Source organism: Rhineura floridana, chromosome 16 (assembly GCF_030035675.1).
Source record: "Rhineura floridana isolate rRhiFlo1 chromosome 16, rRhiFlo1.hap2, whole genome shotgun sequence".
NCBI lineage: Eukaryota > Metazoa > Chordata > Lepidosauria > Squamata > Rhineuridae > Rhineura > Rhineura floridana.
Genome location: NC_084495.1, coordinates 33,846,859 through 33,870,223, shown reverse-complemented (window position 1 = coordinate 33,870,223; position 23,365 = coordinate 33,846,859). Strand labels below are relative to the sequence as shown.

General features: G+C 43.8%; 1 protein-coding gene across 5 annotated transcripts in view; it reads right to left on the bottom strand.

The window, feature by feature from the left end:
• The window catches only part of FGF13 (fibroblast growth factor 13), a 183,407-nt gene that overhangs the window by 75,808 nt on the left and 84,234 nt on the right, over positions 1-23,365 (bottom strand). For 3 of the 5 annotated variants that reach the window (XM_061598690.1, XM_061598691.1, XM_061598689.1), the window contains one exon: positions 15,112-15,279. The exons of 1 other annotated variant lie outside the window; for it this stretch is intronic. In XM_061598690.1, the coding sequence (XP_061454674.1) occupies positions 15,112-15,279 (168 nt within the window). Of the gene's footprint in view, positions 1-15,111; positions 15,280-20,584; positions 20,627-23,365 lie in introns of those variants that run through there. One more of the 5 variants, XM_061598692.1, reaches the window with a different exon arrangement.

The following is a 23,365-nucleotide window of genomic DNA, read 5'->3' as shown; positions in this document are numbered from 1 at the left end:
TTTATTTAACTATGTATTCATAGTTATTTTATTTATTTCCCACTTTCCTTCCATGGAAGTAAAAAATAAAAACATATGTAGAATTCCCAAATGGTTGCCTGTCTTGGCACTGATCGGGCCCAGACATACATAGCATTAGCTCTGTGTAAGACAATGCCCTAAATATAGGTTCTGTTGGAAGCGTGGCAACAGCAACTCTTGTTTGGATTTCTTTTTGCATTCCAGAATGAAGATAAAGTCAGGGTCCTCCAGCTGGCTAGGGTTTACCTGTGCTCTTCTCTACCTAACTTCCTTCCATTGTAAACTGATATGCTCAGGGAAGCTTATCTGCCCCTCCTTCCTTTGTCGTCTTCTTCTTCTTTGACCCCCCCCCAAGGAGAGAGGAGACGTCTTTGTCTTATGCTCTCATCTCCTGAGCCATGAGGGCAATACCCAAGTATGGGCATTGTGCCTCCAACTTAGTTAGTTAGTCAGAACCAGGCAGAGCTTGGAAAAGTTACTTTTTTGAACTACAACTCCCATCAGCCACAGCCAACATGGGCACTGGATTGGGCTGATGGGAGTTGTAGTTCAAAAAAGTAACTTTTCCAAGCTCTGGACCAGGTATGCCTTTCTTATCTACTATGTGTTTCTATAAATAAAGTAGCTCCTTGAAAATTCAGACTGAAACCCAGAGCAGATTCACTGCCTCACTGCCAGTCTCTGCTGCTGTTCCTACTAAATTAATATAGTTCTTTAGATGTTTGCTAGGTGACAGATTTTGATGAAAAATATATGTTTCATATTGGAGTCATTTGATATTGGAGTCATTTTCTCCAAGGAGCTCAAGGTGGTGTACATGGTTCTCCACTGCCCCATTTTATCATAACAACCCTGCGAGGTAGGTTAGACTGAGAGGCAGTGACTGGCCTAAGGTCATCCAGTGAGCTTTATGGGTATGGGGGGATTTGAACCCTGGCCTCCCAGGTCCTAGCTGACACTCAAACAGCTATACCATATTGACTCTGATTCACACAGATTTACCTTCTGCTTAGTTAGCTTTTGCCTTAACTTTTGCCTATTGAGCTCGGTCCTTTGAGCAACCTGTCCTCCTAGTTTCCTTTTTGCCAGCAGGGCAGGACCAAATGTCCCCCTGTAGCTCTCAGCAGGATTTGATAAAGAGCAATGCCTTCAATGAGATAGGGTCAACAGAGAAAGTTAGTCGGTAGTTATCTTCCTGGATAAAAGAGAAATTCTTATGTTTGATGACAACAGAATGAACAGGGATGAAAGAGGTTAATTATAAATCTGATTTAGGAAACGTATAGATCACACGCTAAAGAACAAAACAAATACCAAAATGACCTTCAGTAAGGGATGGGGAATCTTTTGCAGCACAAGGGCCACATCTCCTCCAGGCAACCTTTGGGGAGGGTATGTCAGTGGTGGGCGGTTCCACAGGCACAAGTGGGTGGAGCAATTAATGTAAATTTTATCTTTTTACAGTAGGTTAGTTTTTGACACACCCCTCCCTATCTTCCATCCAGGCAAGCAAGAAACATGATCAGAACATAGGAATCTGCTTTATATTGAATCAGGCCAATTGGTCCACCTAGCACAGTATTGTCTAGCCTAGCCTAGCACACTGACATCAGCTCTCTGGGGTTTCAGACAGGGAGCCTCTTTCGGCCCTACCTGGAGATGCCAGGGATCGAACCTGGGACCTTCTGCATGCAAAGCAGATGCTCTGCCACTGAGCTATGGCCCTCCTGCAAATTCAAGGATACATTCTAGCCAGGCAACAGCAACACTAGTGTGCTTCCTGGATGAATGGAATTTGAGCAAGAGAGATCGTACTTGGAGAGTATTGAGCACTAAAATAGAAAGAAAAGGCTAGGAAACATCGAGCAGGTGCATCAAAACAGGCTTTCCAGCTTGCAGGACTGATTCCTGGCGCAACGGGGGAACCTGGTTTCTGAAGGTTGAAGGCAAGGCAGCTGTCTCCAGATGGCCTGATCATTTGGCCTTTAGCAGATGCATCTGCCAGCAAGAGCTCATTCCAGAGTCTTCAAATGCAAGGTTTTGGTCCTGGAGTGGGAGCATATTGTCGATTTTGTTTTGCCTTGTCTGTTTTGAACTCTATTTTGTTTTCTTTGTTGGGAAGCACTGTTGATTTTGTTCTAGATGGTGGTATGCAAGAGTTGTTCTTGCCACCTTTCCAACATGATATGGAGCCCTGGAGGGCTACACTTGGCCCTCTGGGCCTGAATCTCCCCTTGCCTGCTTTGAAGTAATAGAAGCCGCACAGTCTTTACAAAATGACTTTGAGAAGAATCAGACCCCGAAACAAAGGAGGCAATCATGGAAAGTTAGTTGGATGCAAGACAAAGAATGAAGATGGAGGTCTTGGCACCTGAACAGGAAATAACTCTCCCGAACAAATAGTGCTAAATTTAGCACTTGCTGGCAACAGAAAAGTCAAGTTGCTAGTGCCTTTCAAAAGCCAGTAATGGTCTCCAAAGCTATGTTAAAGAACTTGGAAGGTTCAGCAGAGCCTTTTGCCAGCTAGCAGCAAGGCTGCGTCTTTGGGGGGGGGGGGACAAGCATCAGTTTTATCCAGAAATAACATTCTAGCCGAGAATTTGCAAGCAAAAACACGGGCAGGTCTCCATCTCAGTGTGCTTTGATTGGAAACAAACTGACCTTAAACAATGACAAGGGATAGAGGAAAAACGTTTGTTAAAATTTTTGGTTCTGGCCTGCAGCACATCTATCTTTACACATGTGACATCCAGAAGTTGCCTTTTTAAAAGGCACCTTTAAAAGTTGTGCTAGGTGGAAAGGATCCCTCTGACAAATGATAGAAGGGAGGGCAAAGCATTTTACAAGCGCTTCAGCCACTTCCTTCATCCTGTAGATGAAACAAGACGGCTAGGATGCTGTCATGAAATTATTCCATGCCTCATTTTGTTGCAATACATGGATCTTGCATTTGGGATGCTGAGAAAGTGCCACGGGCATGCCACAAAATAACCTGACCCCTGTAGTCCATGCGTTGGTAACCTCAGGGCTGGATTACTGCAATGCACTCTATGTGGGGCTGCCCTTGGATCTGGTTTGGAAGCTCCCACTGCTGCAGAATATGCAGGTCAGGCTGCTGATGGCGGCACATGCCCGACAATATATGAGACCATTGTTAAAACATCTGCAGTGGCTGCCATCCACTACTGAGCCAGGTTTAAGGTATTAATTTACAAAGCCCTGGACAGCTTAAGTCCAGGGTATCTTAGGGACTGCCTGAACCTTTATATACCAGCTCGATCAATGAGATCATCTGCAGGAGCATCGTTGATCATCCCCCGAGTTGGCAAGGCTCATCTGACAACAACAAGCAATTGAGCCCTTCGTGTCATTGCCCCAGTGCTGTGGAATGCTCTGGAAACAGAGATTCAGCAGGCACTTTCTGTTTTGACTTATCAAAACCTACTGAAAACTTGTCTACCAGGCTTATAGAAGCAATTGAGAAGGCATCTTTCTGCAACAGGTAGTTAATGAGTTCTGATTTTTTTTAAAACAGTTTTATTCCACATCTATATATGTTGTGATATAAACCACCTCTTAAGGTCTGCCTGAAAAACAGTATATAAAATGCCTGAAATAAAATAAAATAAATAAAATGGGTGACATGGGGTGTAAAACAAACTGGCTGCCACATCTAAAAAAGAAGAGACAGGGTGTGGTATCCAATGTTAGTCCTACTCAGAGGAGACCCACTGAAATTAATGGACATGATGAACTCAGGTTCATTGATTTCAATGGGTGGACTCTGAACAAGACTTAGTTGGGTAAAACCCAGGGACAAAACCCGGTGCAGACATTCTCACACACAACCCACACCCACTTCATGGGAGAAAGGCACCTATGTCAGCCACCGCTACACTCGGTCACAGATGGAAACTCTTTGCACCTCTCCTCTGTCCCCAATGGAAGGGAGGTTAGGTGTCCATCCCTGACATTCAATGAAACATAGGCATATTTAAGAGTACATGTTCAATGTAGGAAGGGCTGAGACATCGCAGAGAGGAATTAAGCAGGAAGACCAAATAGTTTGTTGTTGTTGTTGTGTGCCTCCAAGTCAACTACGACTTATGGCGACCCTATGAATCAGTGACCTCCAAGAGCATCTGTCATGAACCACCCTGTTCAGATCTTGTAGGTTCAGGTCTGTGGCTTCCTTTATGGAATCAATCCATCTCTTGTTTGGCCTTCCTCTTTTTCTACTCCCTTCTGGTTTCCCCAGCATTATTGTCTTTTCTAATGAATCCTGTCTTCTCATTATGTGTCCAAAGTATGATAACCTCAGTTTCATCATTTTAGCTTCTAGTGATAGTTCTGGTTTAATTTGTTCTAACACCCAATTATTTGTCTTTTTCGCAGTCTATGGTATCCGCAAAGCTCTTCTCCAACACCACATTTCAAATGAGTTGATTTTCCTCTTATCTGCTTTTTTCACTGTCCAACTTTCACATCCATACATAGAGATCGGAAATACCATGGTCTGAAATAGTATCTTGTGCATTATGGTTTTTTTGAGGGGATATTTACTGAAATCATTTGCAGGCACCATAGGAGGCATTGGTGGGCACATTTGTGCCCAGGGGTGTTGGGTTGGAGATCACTGTGCCAGAGAGAGGCAGTGGACCCCCTGGAGGGGTGTGGGCCTTGGCAGGTGCTGAAAAATGTCTTGCTGTGATGCCAGCTTGATTGATGGACCCCTCCCTCTGTCTGATCCTCCTTTAGAGCCATCTAGACAAGTGTTCATCCCCACACTTTGGGACAGTGAATTCCAAAAGTTAGTTGTGCAAAGCTTCTTTTGCTCATCTTCCTGAATCCTATCACCAAGCACAGAATCATAGAATTGTAGAGTTGGAAGGGGCCTATAAGGCCATCAAGTCCAACCCCCTGCTCAATGCAAGAATCCAACTTAAAGCATCCCCAACAAGTGGCTGACCAGCTGCCTCTTGAATGCCTCCAGCGCTGGAGAGCCCACCACCTCCCTAAGTAATTGGCTCCATTGTTATACAGCTCTAACAATTAGGAAGTTTTTTCCTGATATTCCGTTGAAATCACACTTCCTGCACTCTGGGATGATTGAGAAGAGATGCTGGCCCTCCTCTGTTTGGCAACCCTTCAAGTACTTGGAGATTGGTATTTCATTGCCATATCCAAAGCTCTTTTTAGAATTATGAGTGTGTGTGTGAGAAAGTGGGGGGATTCTTCCTGTCTATTCTCCACACCATGCCTAATTTTATAAACTTCCTTCACGTTCTTCCTTTCATTTCAATCATTTGAAACTCAGCCCCCCCCAAAAAAGTCTGAGTTTGTACAGTATTCCAAAGGCTCAGCAAAAGTCATGACGTCATTAAAACCAGCCAGAAAAGAACTGCACAACAGAAAATGCAATCTAAAATGTTTAAAATAAGATGTGTGGAACTGAGGATGACGGATATTGCTGGCTCAGACCATGGACGAAGGGAGGCTGGCAGTTTGGCAATAACACTTCCATGAATCATCATCCAAGAAATGATTTGGCAACCTTGTTCTGTGCTTATAATTAATCAAACAACATCAAACGTGGCCTCTCATATTATGGAACAATCATGGCACGCTCCCCTTTCCTGAAGTGTATTAGTGTGTGTGTGTGTGTGTGTGTGTGTGTGTGTGTTTGGAAAGAGCAAAAGTACAGCACAGGTCACATTTCCTACAAATATAAATTACTTCTCACTTGCACAGAATTCAGCTGTTTGCTGACTGAAGTGTCCTCTTGGTGTTCTGAGGTAACATTCATCCAACACGCACTGCAGATACTAGCCAGGAAAAAAGCACTTCAAAATCTAAGAAGAGCCCTGTTGGGTCAGGTCAAAAGGCACATCTAGTCCAGCATCCTGTTCTCACAGTGGCCAACCAGATGTCTCTAGGAAGCCTGAAAGCAGGATGTGAGCACAACAGCAACTCTCCCCATTTGTCCTCCCCAGCAATTGGTATTCAGAGGTGTACCACTTCTGATCCTGGTAGTAATACATAGCCATCATGACCAGTAGTGATTGATAGGCTTGTGTTTGTTGGTGTGTTGTGGTTTTTTAAATGCAGCTCTGTGGCGATGCTGTCATCCTCCTTCTACAAAGGGAAAATAAAGGTGCTGAGAAGAGCTTCAGGAAGCCAGCTTAAGTATTTTTACTGCTCTATATGGGGTGCGGCAAAGGTGCATGCCTGGTGGCAGAGGTTGGCACAACCGGGCATATACCAGGGCCCATAGGCTGAGAGCTACAATTTCCAGAGTTCTCTGGAAACAGGGATTGATTGTTAAACCTATGTTGGAACTGTAGCTCTGTGAGGTGACTTTGGGGGTCCCTAACAACTCTCTGTGGCACAGAGAGGTAAGCGGCGGTAACGCAGCCGAAAGCTCTGCTCACGGCCGGAGTTCGATTCTAGTGGAAGAGGAAGTTGAATCTCCGGTAAAAGGGGTCGAGGTCCACTCAGCCTTCCACCCATCCGTGGTCGGTAAAATGAGTACCCAGCACATGCTGGGAGGTAAAGAAAGGCCGGGGAAGGAACTGGCAATCCCACCCCATATATACGGTCTGCCTAGTAAACGTCGCAAGATGTCACCCTAAGAGTCGGAAATGACTCACACTACAAGTGCGGGGACACCTTTACTTTAACAACTCTCAGCACCCTTAACAAACTACAGTTCCCAGGATTCTTTGGGGGTAGTGGTATAATACTACTTTAAATGTATAGTGTAGATGGGGCCTTAGGCTACAATCCAGTACATTCTTACCTGGGAGTAAGTCCCATTGAACCCAATGGAGTTTACTTCTGAGTAGATATGTATTAGATTGGTAAGGGCAAGGAGGCAGATGAGTTTGTGTAGAATGGCTTAATAGAAGGGATGAGGAACCTGTGGCTCTCCAGATGCTGTTGGACTCCAACTCCCATCAGCCCCAGGCAGCACAGCCAATGGTAAGGGATGATGAGAGATGTAGTCCAACAAGAACTGGAGGGCCACAAGTTAGACACCCCCTGATCTACATTGATGCCAGGCTGGAATAGAGGACTCAAGCAACAAAGAAGGGCAATCCCTTTACATCAGGGCTGGAGAACCTTTGGCTCGCCAGTTGTTGCTGAACTACAACTCCCATCAGCTCCCTCAAGCATGGTCAATGGCCAGGGATGATAGGAGCTGTAGGTCAGCAACACTGAGAGGACCAAAGGTTCCCTGCACCTGCTTTATATTGATAAATCTGAGACTTGTGGCCATTCTCTTCATTGACCTAAATCTTTCCTTTGGGCGGGGTATGGAGAACTAGCTTTTAAGAAGAAAACACTCCAGTGTGTGTGTGTGTGTGTGTGTGTGTGTGTGTGTGTGTGTGTGTGTGTGTGTGTGTGTGTGTGTGTGTGTGTGTGTGGGAAAACACAACACCTCATTTTTAACACTGTCGTCTGAGTTATCCCTGGGCATGCTAGCAGGCTCACACTAAGGCTTCACACTTTAAAAGGAATGTGTGTACAACTAAACTGTTTCTATCAAAGACTGATTGAAAGAAAACACCTTTGACTGGAGAATTATTTCAGTCAGAAAAAAGAAGATACGAGATTCTGAGCATCTCAAGGCAGAGAGGAAAGCCGGATTCAAGCAAACTGATCACACAGCACATAAACTATGGGATTTGCTCCCCCAGGAATGTAGTGATGGCCACCAACTTGGATGGCTTTAAAAGAGGATTAGACAAATGCATGGAGGAGAAGACTATCCATGGCTACGAAAAATTCCGTTTGCTGAGCGTGTATGCCCTTGTGATGTGGGAGTAGTAGAGTCTGTGGGCCATGTTTTACTCTACTGTGTTTTTTATCATGACCTTCGACTCGCGCTAATTACCCCGATTTTACAAAAAATCCCGGGCGGGGACGAGGCATTTTATGTCAAATACCTTTTAGCCGACCAAGTTCCCCAAGTCTCAGCCAAGGTTGCTAGCTTTTGTGCTGCAGCCATTACATGCCGAAGAGCACTGTTAACCCAACAGCTCATACAGGCATGAGAATCGGCTTTTAAATAGAGCTTGTTTTAGAATTGTTAATGTTGTATTGTATTGATATTTTGATATTCTGATGTTTTGCATTTGTATGCTGGTCTTTGACCGTAATAAATTTTATTCATTTTTATCCATGGCTACTAGCCACGATGGCTGTGTTCTGCCTCTGCTGTCAGAGGCAGTATGTTTCTGAATGCCAGTTGGGAATCACAAGGGGGAGAGTGCCACAGCACTAAAGGTCCGCTTCCTATGTTGGGCGGACATAGGGACCTTGCTGGGATCCTATTCTCAAAGAAGTAAGGGGTCTAAGATCCCCTGAGACCATAGATGACTACACCCCTGTGTGTGTGTATTTCACAAACTGAAAGACTGGAAAAATAAGAAAAAGAGAGAAATTGCAACTGGCAGATTCATCCATCCCAATCCCAGGTGAATGGATTGGCTGTTCCCTGCTTAGCGTCCTGAACATTTCTCTAACCCATCATGCTTTCCTGTTGCTCTTTAAAAGCTTCCGTTCCTCATTACCAGCCTCTACTGCACTCCAGCTTGGCCACGCTTGTCTGCTTTTTTGTGTAAAAAGGTTATGAGTGCCTTGAGGAAGACGGGCTGTTGCAGAGGAGGGGAGGGAGAGGAAGTTGGGGGGGTTGCATCAAAACCAGAGGCACAGGCATTGTGCCAAACACATGACTCCATGACTGCAACTAAACAATGGGTGTTTTTTAAAAATAAAAAGGACGAAACACACACACACACATGCAGAGTCTCATTACAGCCTTCCTCCTCTGAATGTACCAACACAAATTAGCTTTCATCCTTTTCTTTTCTTTTCAGAAACGGTCTTTTCTTTACGTCACCCTGTTTTGGAAAGAGAGCAGCAGCTTATGTTTAAACTATTTAGGAGCACAAATAGCTGCGACATGCGTCTCTGATGGCCTTTCTGCCGCAAGAATCAGATTTCCCTGCTGGAGCAGAGTGAGACATATGTTCTGCCTGGCTGTTTTGGAGAATGCACAAAAGCCTCTGGGGAATCTCCTGCAACCATATGGACCCTTCCAGTGGAGGTTAGTGACTCCAATATCAGTGGGACGGTGAATCTGCTCCAGGTTTTAGTCCGAACTTTCCAGGAGCTGCCCAAGGTGCTCAGCACCTCGGGCTGGGGAAAGTTGTTGTACACTTAGCAGATACTGGTCCAAAACATGTTTCCAACTATTCTCAGTGAACTGAGGCCACATCTGCACCAAGCACTATTATACCACTTTAACAGTCATGGCTTTCCTCAAAGAATCCTGGGAAGGGTAGTTTGTGAAGGGTGCTGAGAATCATTAGGAGACCTCTATTACCCCCATAGAGCTCCAGTTCCCAGAGTGGTTTAACAATCAATCCCTCTTCCCAACTCTGGGAACTGTAGCTCTGTGAGAGAAATAGGGATTCTTGTGGGGTGCATGTCTGCTTCAGTGGTATGATACTACTTTAAACATAATGCAGAAGGGGCCTAAGATTTGGAAAAAATGTGAAATGGAGAGAAACCAAAATGGATAAATTTTCCCCCATCTTTAATCTGGAAGGAATTCAGTCAACCAGTGACCATCACCTCAAGAGTCCTGTTTCTAAGAAGACTAGCATGGAAGGCTAGCACAACATGGCAGAACATCAGGAAAAACATCCTAACTGTTAGAGCAGTACGACGATGGAACCAATGACCTAGGGAGATGGTGGGCTCTCCAACACTGGAGGCCTTCAAGAGGCAGCTGGACAGCCACCTGGAGGGTATGCTTTGAGTTGGATTCCTGGGTTGAGAAGGGGGCTGGACTTGATGGCTTTATAGGCCCCTTCCAACTCTATTATTCTATGATTCTGTAATTCTAAGGAAAAAGAGTTCTTGCCTAACCTCACTCTGAAAAAAAATAGGCATATACAAAAATTGTATAATAGTGCTGTAAATGTATCGTGAGGATTTGGCCTCAATCGTAGTCTACATTATTCACCTGACAGCATAATTTGGATCATTCCAACCTCTATGCAAGCACAACACTTAAGAGGTCACATGTGCTTTTGAATCTTACAAATCAAATAACTCCTGCCACTCAAGTCCTGAATCACAGAGAGATAGATTGGAGCTGGGGGAATGTCTCTACTAACATATTCCCAGACTGCTTGGGAAACAGAAAACATGAAGAGTAATCATCAACACACATTTTCACACTAAGCATCCTTCTTAAGAAAATGTAAAATGTTCATGCAATTGACATCAGTCAGCACTATTGTTTCCAACTGACGTCCTCTCCACGTTTATGGATTAGGTAACATAACATTGTGGTTTCTTATCTCTTGCCTGGATGTCTCTTTGTAAATAGAAATACAGATCCTTGGGAAGGAGAAAATGGCATTTGTCCTTTGTTATTAGTGTTTGCATTAGAATGAAGCAAAGCATCTGGTCTCTTTGATTCTAAAACATTTTCTGGAAGAATGACTTAATGATGAAAATATGTCACTGAAGTGGAGCAACAGAGCTCCCGTGCTGAATGAAATGCTTCCGGGGGAGGGGAGAAGATTTTTTACAAAGAATATAACCTCCCTAGAAGTCAGGAAAAGAAAAGCATTTGCTATTGGTAAGTGCCCATCTCAAGCTCAATTCTACAAATATCCCAAGGACAAGAAATTACTAGCACCATGTACAATTGCATTTGGCTTCTGAGGAAACAAGTGGGCCAGTTGGTGATACCTCTTCACCAGTCTGACCCATCGCATGGGGAGACACTGTGCCTCTCTACCCCCTAGCCCTACATATGTAGTCAGGGAGAAAACATCTGTGTACAGTCAATGTGCAATAAAAGCCAATCTAGGTAGGTTAGGGATGGGATTTTCTGAAAATCTCTATGTCAAGCACATCCCCATGTTTCTCCCCCTAATTTCCATCTTGCTTCTTCTCTCCCGATATGAACCTACCCGCTCACTACGTTCAACATCAAAGGCCCTCCTCCGAGTCCCGACCCACAGAGAGGCTCGGAGGGTTGTAACAAGATCCAGGGCCTTTTCAGTAGTGGCCCCTGAATTATGAAACAGTCTCCCCGATGAGGTATGCCTGGCGCCTACACTTTTATCTTTTCGGCGCCAGGTTAAAACCTTTTTATTCTCCCAGGCATTTTAACTTAATTTATTTTTTAGCTTTCAATTTATACCAGGCTGTTTTACTGTTTAATATGTATGCTTTTTACTGACCTTTGTAATTTTATTGTATTTTACTCTATGTTGTGCACCGCCCTGAGAGCCTTTTGGCTGTGGGCGGTATAGAAATTGAAATAAATAGAAAAAAATAAAATTCTTAATCTCAACAAAGGCTTAAACTCAAAGCATGTTTTCTCCCTTTTCTGCTAAAAGTATAAACAATTCTCACATTTTATATGTAGAATCGTATACATGTAATGGGTTTATCCAACTAAATTCTACTCAGGGTAGACTCACTGAAATTAACAGACCTAAGTAAGGGTTGCAGTAAGTCAACTAAATCCTGCTTAGAGGAGACCCATTGAAATTAATGAACCTAAGTTAGTCATGTCCATTAATTTCAATGGATCTACTATGAATAGGGTTAGCATTGGATACAGCTCATTCTTTCCAGGTTCTCTAAAGTAACTAGCACATAAACAGATACATACAACAGTGTATATAACAGTATAAAAATGAGTATGTACTAATATACTTGTAAATTATACTGCAGAAATATAGCACAAGATGGAACTTGACTCTTTTATAAAAAAATTTGCATAGAATTTTGCATTGAATTAGTTGGGCCTTTTTTTTTTAAAAAAATAAACAATTACATAAGAAGCTCAAATGTAAGCAAGAACTCAGTAAATGAGACAGTTTCATGTGAGCAAGACTTGATCAGGTTTGAAATACCAAATCCTGTGGGGAAAAACACAATTAAAACGGAGTCTTTTTCAACCCTAGCACAGGCCATTTTTTTTAAACCAGGTGATTGCTACATGATCTTGACCTACACACCTTGGATTTTTCACGCATAAGCACACAATCAGACTTCCTAACCCAATGTGGGACAGTGAGGCAGTGAATCCACACTGGGTTGTAGTCTAAACTGTCAAGGAACTGTCCAAGGTGCTGAACAGTACTCAGCAAGCTTCCCATATTCATGTTTCCCATACCCAGTGGAGACTGGTAGCTTCAATGTCAGTGGGGAGATGAATCTGTTCCAGGTTTTAGTCCAAATTTTCAAGGAGCTGTCCAAGGTGCTCCCTTGGACCCAGAGCGGATTCACTGCCCCACTATGCAAAAGTTAGGATCAGCAAAGGGTTATTGTCTGATCGGGCCCCACATACATTACGGAAGGGCACTACTGCCTCCTATAAACAGAAATTTCTCAGTTGTAGCAATAATATCGCACATGCAAATCTTGCTATGCATTTTGTGAAAGGAAAAAAGTCATAACCAGGAGAGTGGTCACACCAGATGGAATGCTTGTGAATAAAAGACCTAGTGCTAAAAATTCTACTCAAAACAGTTAATACATCTGTCATTTCTGAAACAATGCATGTGTCTCTCTGACTTCAATAAGATTACTTTTTTAAACTGAGCAATGCAACAGTAAGCAGTGGACAATTTTCTAGAAGTTCCATGCTTCTCCTTACAAGACACCATGTACGAATACAACAGAACCGAAAAATAACCTATACTTGGTCTGAAATTGTTAACTGACACTTGCAGCTGCTGGCTAGGTTGCCTGAACACGTACACACATGACTACACATGGCAGGGCAATTATTGTTTTGACCATCCAAACCTTAAACCAAAAGGCATTGCTTTTACATGAAAGATATTATAGTTCAGTGATTCATCAACTGTACCATTTTTAGGGACGCTGTCCATATACCTGACATGTCTGTGTCACTGAAAGCAATAAACAGAGCTACAATCTTCCCCAAAAGAAACAAAATTTCACTGTTCCTTTTCCAAAGCTGTAAATGGTATTCTTGCAATACTTAGCAATCAATTATCTATATTTGTGGGAAGCAGCCACAATCCTAGACAAACATATAGGCAAAAGACAAGCTCATCTACCTCTGGGGGTGTTTATTGCAGCCAATCACTCAACAGAATGGGCAAGCAGCTTTCCTATTTAAAACTGGAAACACCATCATGTTACATATGCAGTCTTCATGGGCAAGTTGTGAGATAGATGTATGACTATAGAAAGAGATAATGCAAAGAGGAGTGCCATTAAGACTATGGAAGCTCCTTGAGGTCAGAGACCTGTCTATTTTGTTGATGTAACTGCAAAACACCATGTATTATACACAGATTGGTTCAAACGTATAAACCCACAATAAGTTTATTTTGGAAGACACAGATACACTGTGAATCTACAGAGTTGGATAATGGAAAGAGGAGCACCCTTATGAGTAAGGAAGCTCATTGAGAGCAGAGAATTAGGGAGCAAACATCAGATTCAAACCCCTTTCAGGAGTGAGGCGACTGCTGGCTGAGCTGGCCCAAACCTGGCAGAGGGACAGCAAGCCTTTGAAACAGAGTTTGACTTACACCATCCCTTTTGCCAGTATAAGTTCTGCCACGTTGTCAGGTCACATGACAGAGCTGAACAGAGTTAGGATCCAGCATAAGTCTCTCCCCTGCCCATTCCCACCCATGCCATACCTCCTTTTTTGACTTACACTGGCCTCAGCTGTGTCTTGGCTGAACCAGTATGAGAGGCTGACATATATCCAGGTGAGCCAGGATTGGAGAGTTATGCTGGCATAGGTCCGGCTGAGCCGGGGTTCAGCCGGCTGAGCTAGAGATCTGCCAGATCCTCACTCACTCATCCCAGTAGATCTTGGATTGCTCCCTAAGTCTGTTTTGTTGATGTATCAGTGAAGCATCACATACACTGATGTGCACTTTATACACACACAGAAACCAGTTTATTTGGATACGGTAATGGTATGTTACATGAACCCTCATTTTCTCACACCTGCATCAGTCAAAGCAGGATCCAGTCCTAAATACTTATAACCTCTGAAATTCACTCTTTTGCTGTTGTTGTATAAAGACATCTGCTATTGGACTCTATGTAGAAGCTCAAGTAAAACGTGCAAGGTCTTACCAGATAGGAATTGAGGCAGTAGTGGAAAACATATAAAAGAAAGCATTACAGCATATCATGAGTCAGGCCAGGGGAAAAAAGATGTTTATCTCATATACCAAAAAAACATCAGGCTAACAAGACAAATTTCCTCATTAACAGTTTCTAGGGAATAAGCAAGCAAGTGGTCACCCATATCTTCTTACCGTCTCTGGAAAATAAAAGGGAAACATTCCACTCAGACATTAGCTCGATATAGCATGCACAGAACTTCTCCAAAATGCAACCAGGCGTGCATCACATACAACTTATCCTGCTTTGCCAACTACACTTTTTATTAGCAATTTTTGTTTTTGGACAGCAATGCGCAAAAACTTTATGGATTGTAAAAATGTCAGAGAATTCAGCTTGAAGTGCATTCTAATACTTATTCCCAACTCAGTGCAACTTTCAAATATTAAGGTGGAAGACAACTTCTTGGGCGAAAAGAGAGAGAAAGAACGGGGAGCTATTAAGATGCCGTTTTTTAAAAGCAAGCAAATTTTGGCAGCCAAAAGGCAAGTGTAATGATGAAAATGGACAGAAATAAAAGTTTTGCTTGAGAGTAATAATAATAATGATGATAATGATAAGCATTGTTATGATTATATATATATATATTTTAAAAAAAACATTTTCCTATGTCTGTAGCTCATTTCATAGGGTGGCCCATGACTGATTCTATCAGACATTAACAAGCAAGCAAAGGGCCAGAGAGTGGCTATATCAACCCCAGGCAGATTGTTGCATCCAGTTGCATTATATTCAACACAGGCCAAAGAACATACAAGACACAATCCATAGGACAGGCACGCTCTCGCCGGAAAAAAAAAAAGTAAAGAAAAATATTTTTTTTAAAAACCGGGAAAAAGAAAACAAACATGGATCTCGTGGTGCACAAACCTTCAGGTTCTGTGTTCTCTTTGAGGTGCACTTGCTTCAGAGGACAGCAGAAGATTTCGTGACACTTAGCACGAAAGGGGGATTCTTTTTTCTTTAATTCCGTAGATTGGATGGAATCTTGCCGTAACATAATATATTCCTGTGTGCCAGGGAGCGCGTCATCCATAACTGTGGTCACCACATAACAAAATGAACTTAAGTTAGAACGAAAGGAAAAAAAGAAAAGAAAAACAAAGAAAAAAAATCTAGAGAAGCAAATCAAGTCTATGATGATACAGGGATGGGCACAGGGAGGGGCAGGGAGGAGAGGGGCGGGCAGACACTGGCAGAGAGGAAAAGAATAAATGGTGTGAGTTAATGTACTCTGGTTGTGATGGTGGAGGAAGAGGAGACAAGAGGGTGGGAGTATTTACACCTATATTTCCATGCTGACATCCGTCTTGCTAGCAATTGTCTAGGAAGCGTTATAATGTTAGGAAAGACAGCTTACATATTTTAATAAGTTTACTCTGGAGAAGACTGAATACTAGCTATCTGCAATGCATATTAACTTTTTATTTTGCTACTCCTTTTGTGAAAGACGTGGTTACATTTTGCATGCAGATTACTAACAGTAAGAGATAAGACAGCATGCAGTGTTTAATGGTTAGATCCACTGGTTTTATATTCAGAATAGCAATGAGAGAGCTGTACAGAGCCACATAATCGCAGGCATTATCGCTATTAGAATCTATAGTCCAAGATCCTTTTTTCACAAGATGGATTGTAATGCAATCACATTCAGCATTGTGGTTCATTCCAGAAAGGTGCAAATTGAGGGGTGGGGTGTTGCGGTGGGGTGAGGGGCTTGAGATCCCCTGATTCCCCCCCCATAAATCTAACATTGCATTCTCCTTTCAAGAAAACCTTTGCTTATCAGCTCATGAGTTGAGGAACCCCTGGAAGTCTACCTTGAAACCAAATAATGTTTCACAGGATCCTCAGAGACTTCCCAAAGTACAAGCTAGGCCCTTTTCAGTATCAACACTGCTGTTAGCAACCTAGGGCATTTCCAAATGACCTATTTATTGAGCCTTCACCCTGTCTTGTTTGCAGGGCAATTAGACAATGTTGGTTATTTAATAAGCATTCACTCCGATTTGTTTGTGGGGAGGTTAGATGATGTTGCATCAAAGCAAGTTTGATCCCACACTTTCTACTGCACTTCCTCCGTCACTTTTCTTATCACAAAAAGTCCACTTTAGGGCAAGGGAGTGGGTTTGTTGCACACAATCTCCAAATAATCTATCATTGCACAACCTAAATTTGCTGGAATGTGAATGAAAGCACCCCTTGCTACAGTCTAGATAAACATTGTTTTTCCTAGCAGATTAGGATTAAAATAGGGTTTTCTGGAATGGCATATTGTAACGTTGCGTTTCTAACAAGCCAGCTTCCATTGGTATCTTTTCATTAGAGGGATAATGAACATTGCGCTTTTCAAATAAAGTAAGCTGCTGTAGGAACACCCACCCTGCCCACTCTGTGAAAGCATACACCTCTCTGCAGATACTCATCTGCTGCCCGCTATGACATGGCTCTCCAATAAACGAGGCAGCCATGCTTTTATAATGGCAGTAGACATGCTGAATTTTCCAAAATTCAGAAAGCACCTCAGAACAGGGCTTTCTGGTAAAAACAAAATGGTGGCCACACCAAACCTCTCCCCACTCCCCCCCCAAAATTTGATTTCTCCCCCAAATTATTGCCTCGACAAAACAATCCAATTGAAGGTGAGAGATGGGCCTTGACAGCCCAGTCCAACTCTAGTTTTTCTTCTTCTGAGGACTCAGGTGGTATTATAAGATATATCTGATAAGGAATACAGACACTGCCACTATGTTGTCCCAAGCAAGCTAACTTCAGGTAACTTAACTTCTGCTAGGCGACCAAGTAGCAATCACATGACTGATATGCCTCATGAAGCACGGCTGGCTTCAGAAGGCCTGAAGGAGGATATCTGGGCCATCTCCACTATGACCATTCCAGCATGCCATGCTCTTTCTGCCACCTGACACTGTGTTATATGCCCCGTATGACACACCAGCTCCACCAATGTCACTGGCACCAGTGGAGACTAGTGGCTCTGATGTCAGCGGGGCAGTGAATCCGCTCTGGGTTTTAGTACTAAATGTTAACGAGCTGTCCAAGGTGCTATTCAGGCTAAAACCCGGAGTGGAATCACAGCCTCACTGACATTGAAACCACTAGTCTCCACTTATTGACACAGTAATCCATTTTGCTCAACCACTGCAACATCCCAGGAGAGCCTGCGCCCCCCCCCACACAATCTTTTTAGGATTAACCAAACAAAATGACTGAAACTAGGACACTTGCAAGAAAAAGAGCCTTGGTTTCTGTTTCTTTTCTTTTTTGTGGGGGTATTTGAAACCTTCTCATTTGCCTCCATGCATATTTCTGCCTTTTGGAAGAAAGGCATCATGCGATCGGGACCATTTTGGCAGGGAGTTTGATTTTTGTTCTTGCTCATTGATTTTTCATTCAAAGCACCAATCAGCTATTTGACATTGTGTGGCGCTACTGAGCTTCGGATCTTCTATCTCTTTTGCAGCCAGCCCTGGCTAGCCGTTCCACATCATCTCAGGCTTTGGTACATCAAAGCATAGGCTTGGTAGGCTATTCTGACTTAGGCAGGGCTATTGCCCTCCCCTCCCCTCCATTGATCTGCCAAGATGTATGCAACCCTGTTGCTTGTTTGGGATGCTTCTCCACAACAGTGAATACTCACTTTGGAAGTGGTAAGACAGGAGGGAAGGATCTGTCAATTTCAGTTCTCTCACTTTCTCATTTTTCCCATCTTAAATTCAGTTCTCCACATTTCTGCAGCAATTTGTGTGTGTGCTTTTTTAAAAAAAATCCTCATGGATTTTTTTTTTAGCTTTTTACTGCAAATTTCCCCTAATAAACACAACGTTGTAGGCAGTTTTAACTAATGTACACATTTTGAAAGGAATTTCTCCTAATATAATGCATTTTTGGATGCTATTTTCCCTAATATGTTCATTTTTGTGCATGCTTTCCTTTAATATATTCATTTTTGTAGACACTGGTTAGCAAACTGCATCACAAAATTCAGAAAAGTGCAAATTTTGAAGGGTGGCTGTGTTTTGATTCTCATATTGTTTCGGAAAGTGCAAATTTGATAGATTCAGCTTTAAATGCAAACTGACTCAAGTTTCTCCCCCATCCCTATAAGACACAAATATTCATTGCTTCTCTGTTTGTTCAGCACTTGTATCAGCCTATCTGCTCTGTCTCAGCATTCATTTCCAGGATGCGATTTCTGTCCGCTGTGCAACCTCCTCACTGGCCAGTGTAGAGGCAAATGAAGCATGGAGAAGCTGCCACTGGAGACAACAGACCTTCCTGGCAAGACATTTCGAAGAATAACCACATTCCACTGATTCTCTGTGTCATATCCACTGTATGTTGTCATAGGGACACACAAAGCTGTTTCATACCAAGTCACACCATTGGTCCAACTAACTCAGTAGCACTGTCAACACTGGTTGGCAGCAGCTCTTTAGAGCTTCAAGTAGGGGTCTTTCCCAGACCTACCTTGAGAGATAACTGGGGATTGAACCAGGGCCTTACCATTGAGCTATGATCCTCCCGCCCAAAAAAGAAAGCATGTTTCCAGTCCATATGATTCTTCATCAAGGGCTGGTTTATATAGGAGCATAGGAATCTATATTACACAAGCCATTCTACAATTCATCCATCAAGATCAATAGTGTCTATACTGACTAACAGCAGCTCTCTATAACTTCAGAGAGGGGCTTCTCCCCGTCCTATCCGGAGATGTCAAGGATTTACCCTGGGACCTTCTGCATGCCTTGAATATAACAGACAGAAAAGCATAGAACAGACAGAACACTATGTAAGACGCTGCCTTACACAGAGTCAGACCACTGATCCATCTGGTCCAGCACAGTTTCCTCTGACTGACAACAGCCCTCCAGGGTTCCATTCTGAGCCCTGCTAAGTGAGATCCTTTTAATTGGCGATGCCAGGGCTTGGGATATATACCTAGAGAAAGAATGCAGAAGATCCCAAGTTTCATCCCCAGCATCTCCAGGTAGGGCTGGGGAAGAAGCCTGTCTGAATACCTGCAGCACTGCTGCCAGTCAGTAGATCACCAGTGGGGAAACTGAGGCCATGGGGCCAAATGTGGTCCTCTGGTCCTCTTTATCTGACCCTTGGGGTTCTCCTCAGGCTATACCCCCTCTCCCAGACCACACCCCTCACTGGCCCTGCCCTACGGCCTCCTCAAGTGCTTTTGCCTGGCTGGAATGCATCCTTGAACTCTGAGTATGTGTCTCGCTTCCCTGGATGGACGCTGGAGGCATGACTTTTGCATGAATCGCATAATGCCTACTGTAAGAGACACATCACTTGCCCCATCCACTTTTTGCCTCTGGCCCCACCCACCACTGTCATTTGTCCCTTGGAAGGTTGCTCACAGAGGGATGCGGCCCTTATTTATTTATTTTATTTATTTGACTTATTAGTCGCTTATCTGGCTGAATTGTCAGCCACTCTAAGCAACGTACAAAGCAGAACATGCAAACATCAAAACATTAAGAGACTAACAATAAAAACTAACAATAACGGAAAAGCTAAAAAAACAGGAACAGCAAACCAAAAACATTCATCTTCCTGGTAAAGGACAGTCCCCAAACAAATGTCACTAAGAGCAGGGGTGGGGGGCAAGGCAGGTGGAAATGCTTGCCCCTTGATGGTCCCAGCACAGTCTCATCCCTGCAGCAGCACGACTCAGCCTGCAGCTCCTCCTGATAAGGCCCAGGCAGAGGGGTGGGGCAAGGCAGGTGGAAATGCTTGCCCCTTGATGGTCCCAGCACAGTCTCATCCCTGCAGCTTAGGCTGAAAACGTTTCCCTACCCCTGCAGCAGATGGAAAAGTGGTCTGATTTGGTCAAAGGTGGGTGGGAGGAACCTGTGGCCCACCAGATGTGGCTGAACAACAACTCCATTCATCCCTAACCACTGGAGCCATGCTTGCCAGAGCTGATGAGACTTGTAGTTCAGCAACATCTGGAGGCCCAAAGGTTCCCCACTCTTGTGGTAAGCTAAACTTACTATGTTCTGTTCCCTTTACCAATAACTATCTCCACACCTGCATTCCAACGTGGTACAGTTCCCAGAGGGCTGTACCACACAGTTCTTCTCAACATGTAAATCAGCTCTGTGTTTGCACCAGTCATTCATGGAATCTGAAAACAGTAACAAAACCTTATGTGAATGTGGAGAGGGGCTGCCTCTGTGCATGATTGATGCCATCCTTGTGAAAGAGCCGTAAAAACATTTCTTAAGATGATGAATGGTCCAAAGCCAGGAACGGAATTGATTAAAGAACCCAGAATCACAATAATTTTCTTAAAAATCATACACACCTGTGGAAGCCTCCTATTTCTTGACGTGATGACAGAGACGGACAACTTAATGGAACCAAGGGAAGGCAATCTATGGAAGCAGACACACACATCCGGGACCTTAATTACAACTCCAGCATACCCATTAGCAGGAAATGTTTAACAGCCTTCCATCAGAAGACAGCATCTGGAGGCACAGCAATTGTCTGGTGCAGTGGCAGCCAGTGGTCACTGCGACTGGTGGGGTGGATTGCAGGGAGCCCAACACAGTAGGCAGAGCCAGAGCCAATGACAGGCAGAGCCAACTCATTCCAGTTTTGCTACCATCCTCCTCCCTGCTGAGTTCTACAAGGAGCAACACCGAGGCTTAGGAAACTAAAAACTAAAAAAGCAGGCAGGTGGGGTCTGGGCGAGAGGAGACTAGCCCTGGTGGACCATCCACCACAGTCTGGTAAACTAGGAAGCAGAGGGCAGAATGTGTGCCACGAAGGGGTAGCTCACTGGAAGGATTTATGCAGGGGTTTTTATGAATGGAGTGAGTGAATGAGGAACGTAGAGATAGATTGCTTCAGAGCAGGGGTGGAGAACCTCAGGTTTAAGGCTGAATGTGGCCCCTGAGGCCTCTCTATCTGGCCCCTGGGACTCTCCCCAGGGTTTGCCCATCCCCAGACTACCTCCCACATTGGCCCAGCTCTGTGTCCTCCTTGAGTTCCTTTGCCTGGCTCCCTGCTTGTGGAAGGAACTCCCCAGTGAGGTGGGTTTGTCTCCATCACTACTGACTTTCAGGAAATGGAAATGGGCTGCCTTCAAATCGATCCCGACTTATGACGACCCTATGAATAGGGTGTTCATGTTAAGCGGTATTCAGAGGGGGCTTACCATTGCCTCCCTCTGCGGCTAGTCCTCCCCAGCTGGCTAGGGCCTGCTCGGCTTGCCACAGCTGCACAAGCCAGCCCCTTCCTTGTCCGCAACTGCCAGCTGGGGGGCAACTGGGCTCCTTGGGACTATGCCATTTGCCCACGGCTGCACAGGTGGCAGGGCACATAACCCCTGAGCCACTCTTTAGTTGACACCCAGGAGACATAAGCAGGGATTTGAACTCACAGACTCTGGACTCCCAGTGCAAACATTCCTGTTTACCCAGGCATTTCCTGGCTGAAGGGGACTGTTCCTGGCAAGTTGTGGATCACTGGATGGAAGAATGCCTTTAAACTGCAACTGTGTTCTAGAATGTTTTAGAATGTTTTTATTTGTTTTTAGTATGCATTTCTTTTTGCTGCTCTTAAATAGTTTTGTTATGTTTGCTGGCCTGGGGTCCTTCAGGAGGAAGGGCAGGATATCAATTTAATCAAATAACAATTACAAGAATGGCTCTTGCTTGCCTGGAGGGAGGATGGAGGGGGTGTGTGTAACAGGCACATTCATTGCTCTGTCCATTTTTTTGCCCCTGGCCCTGCCCACCACTGGCATGTCTGCCCCAGAAGGTTGCACATGTGGGGATGTGGCTCTAGGGCTGAAGATTGCCCCTTTCCCCTTTAGAGTAAAACAAACCAGGAAATATTGGCGGGGAAACCAACACACTAACTCAGTGAAGGAAGGACTGCAAAATATCATCCAAACAAGAAAGGGCATCATTGGAGTAAATATGCCAAGATGAACACCCAGCTTGCACAATGATTTGACGAGTTCACAAGAAAACAGAGAAGGGGGCGGGAGTTGGCTATAAATACTCTTCTGGACTATGCAGCAGTTGGGCCCAAACCTTCACCCGCTATGGACACATCTGCACTAAACATTTAAAGCACTCTTACACCACTTCAACCGTCATGGCTTCTCCCAAAGCATCCTGGGAACAATAGTTTATGGAGGGTGCTGAGACTTATTAGGACACCCCTATTTCCCTCACAGAGCAGCAATTCCCAGAGTTCCCTTGGAACAGGGATTGATTGTTAAATCGCTCTGAAAATTGTAACTCAAGGGTCTCCAAACAATTCTGGGTACTCTTAACAAATTGCAATTGGGGGATGCATCGACTATTAGAGTGGTATAAGAGTGCTTTAAATGAAAGTTGCAGTTGCTCTCTCTCTCTCTCTCTCTCTCTCTCTGACGTATATATTTGTACGCACACAATTCTTTTACAGCACCCAGAGTAACACATTTGCATTGGAGTCGACTGCCATAAATGGCATGAAATATAACTCAAAGCAGCAAGCACCACTGAGAGCGAAGTGTATGTGTGTGGGTGTATGTGATTGGGGAATCATTACGTTTCCCATACCGGTGCACAAAGTTAATACTACATCACTCTTGCTGATAACTGTATATCAAGACTGCTAAAGATAAATGCCTATCATGAATGAAAGATATTACTGCTTCACTGAGCTATAAATTACCCTCACTTTGGAAAGTGGGAGGCGGGGAAGTCTATATTTCCAGGTGTTCTGAAGTTTTCCAATCCTGTTAAGCTATTAGGTAGCGGGGAATCTGCTTTTAAAATATCCCCACTGAAATTGCTAGCATCCGGTTAAGGTGGGGGTGTGCTGCTCCCCATCCAGCTCAGAGTTGGAGAACATATGTCCAGTAGAGACTGGTGGTTCTGATGTCAGTAGGGCAATGAATCCGCTCCAGGTTTTAGTCCAAACGTTCAGGCAACTGTCCAAGCTGACACACTGTCTCTATGTTTTTAATTTTTAACTATTTTTTTAATTTTTATCTAATTTATTTATTACTATGGTTTCCCCATATATGTACCCATATATATATACACGTAGGTTTCTCGGTTTGTTTGTATATACATGCTTA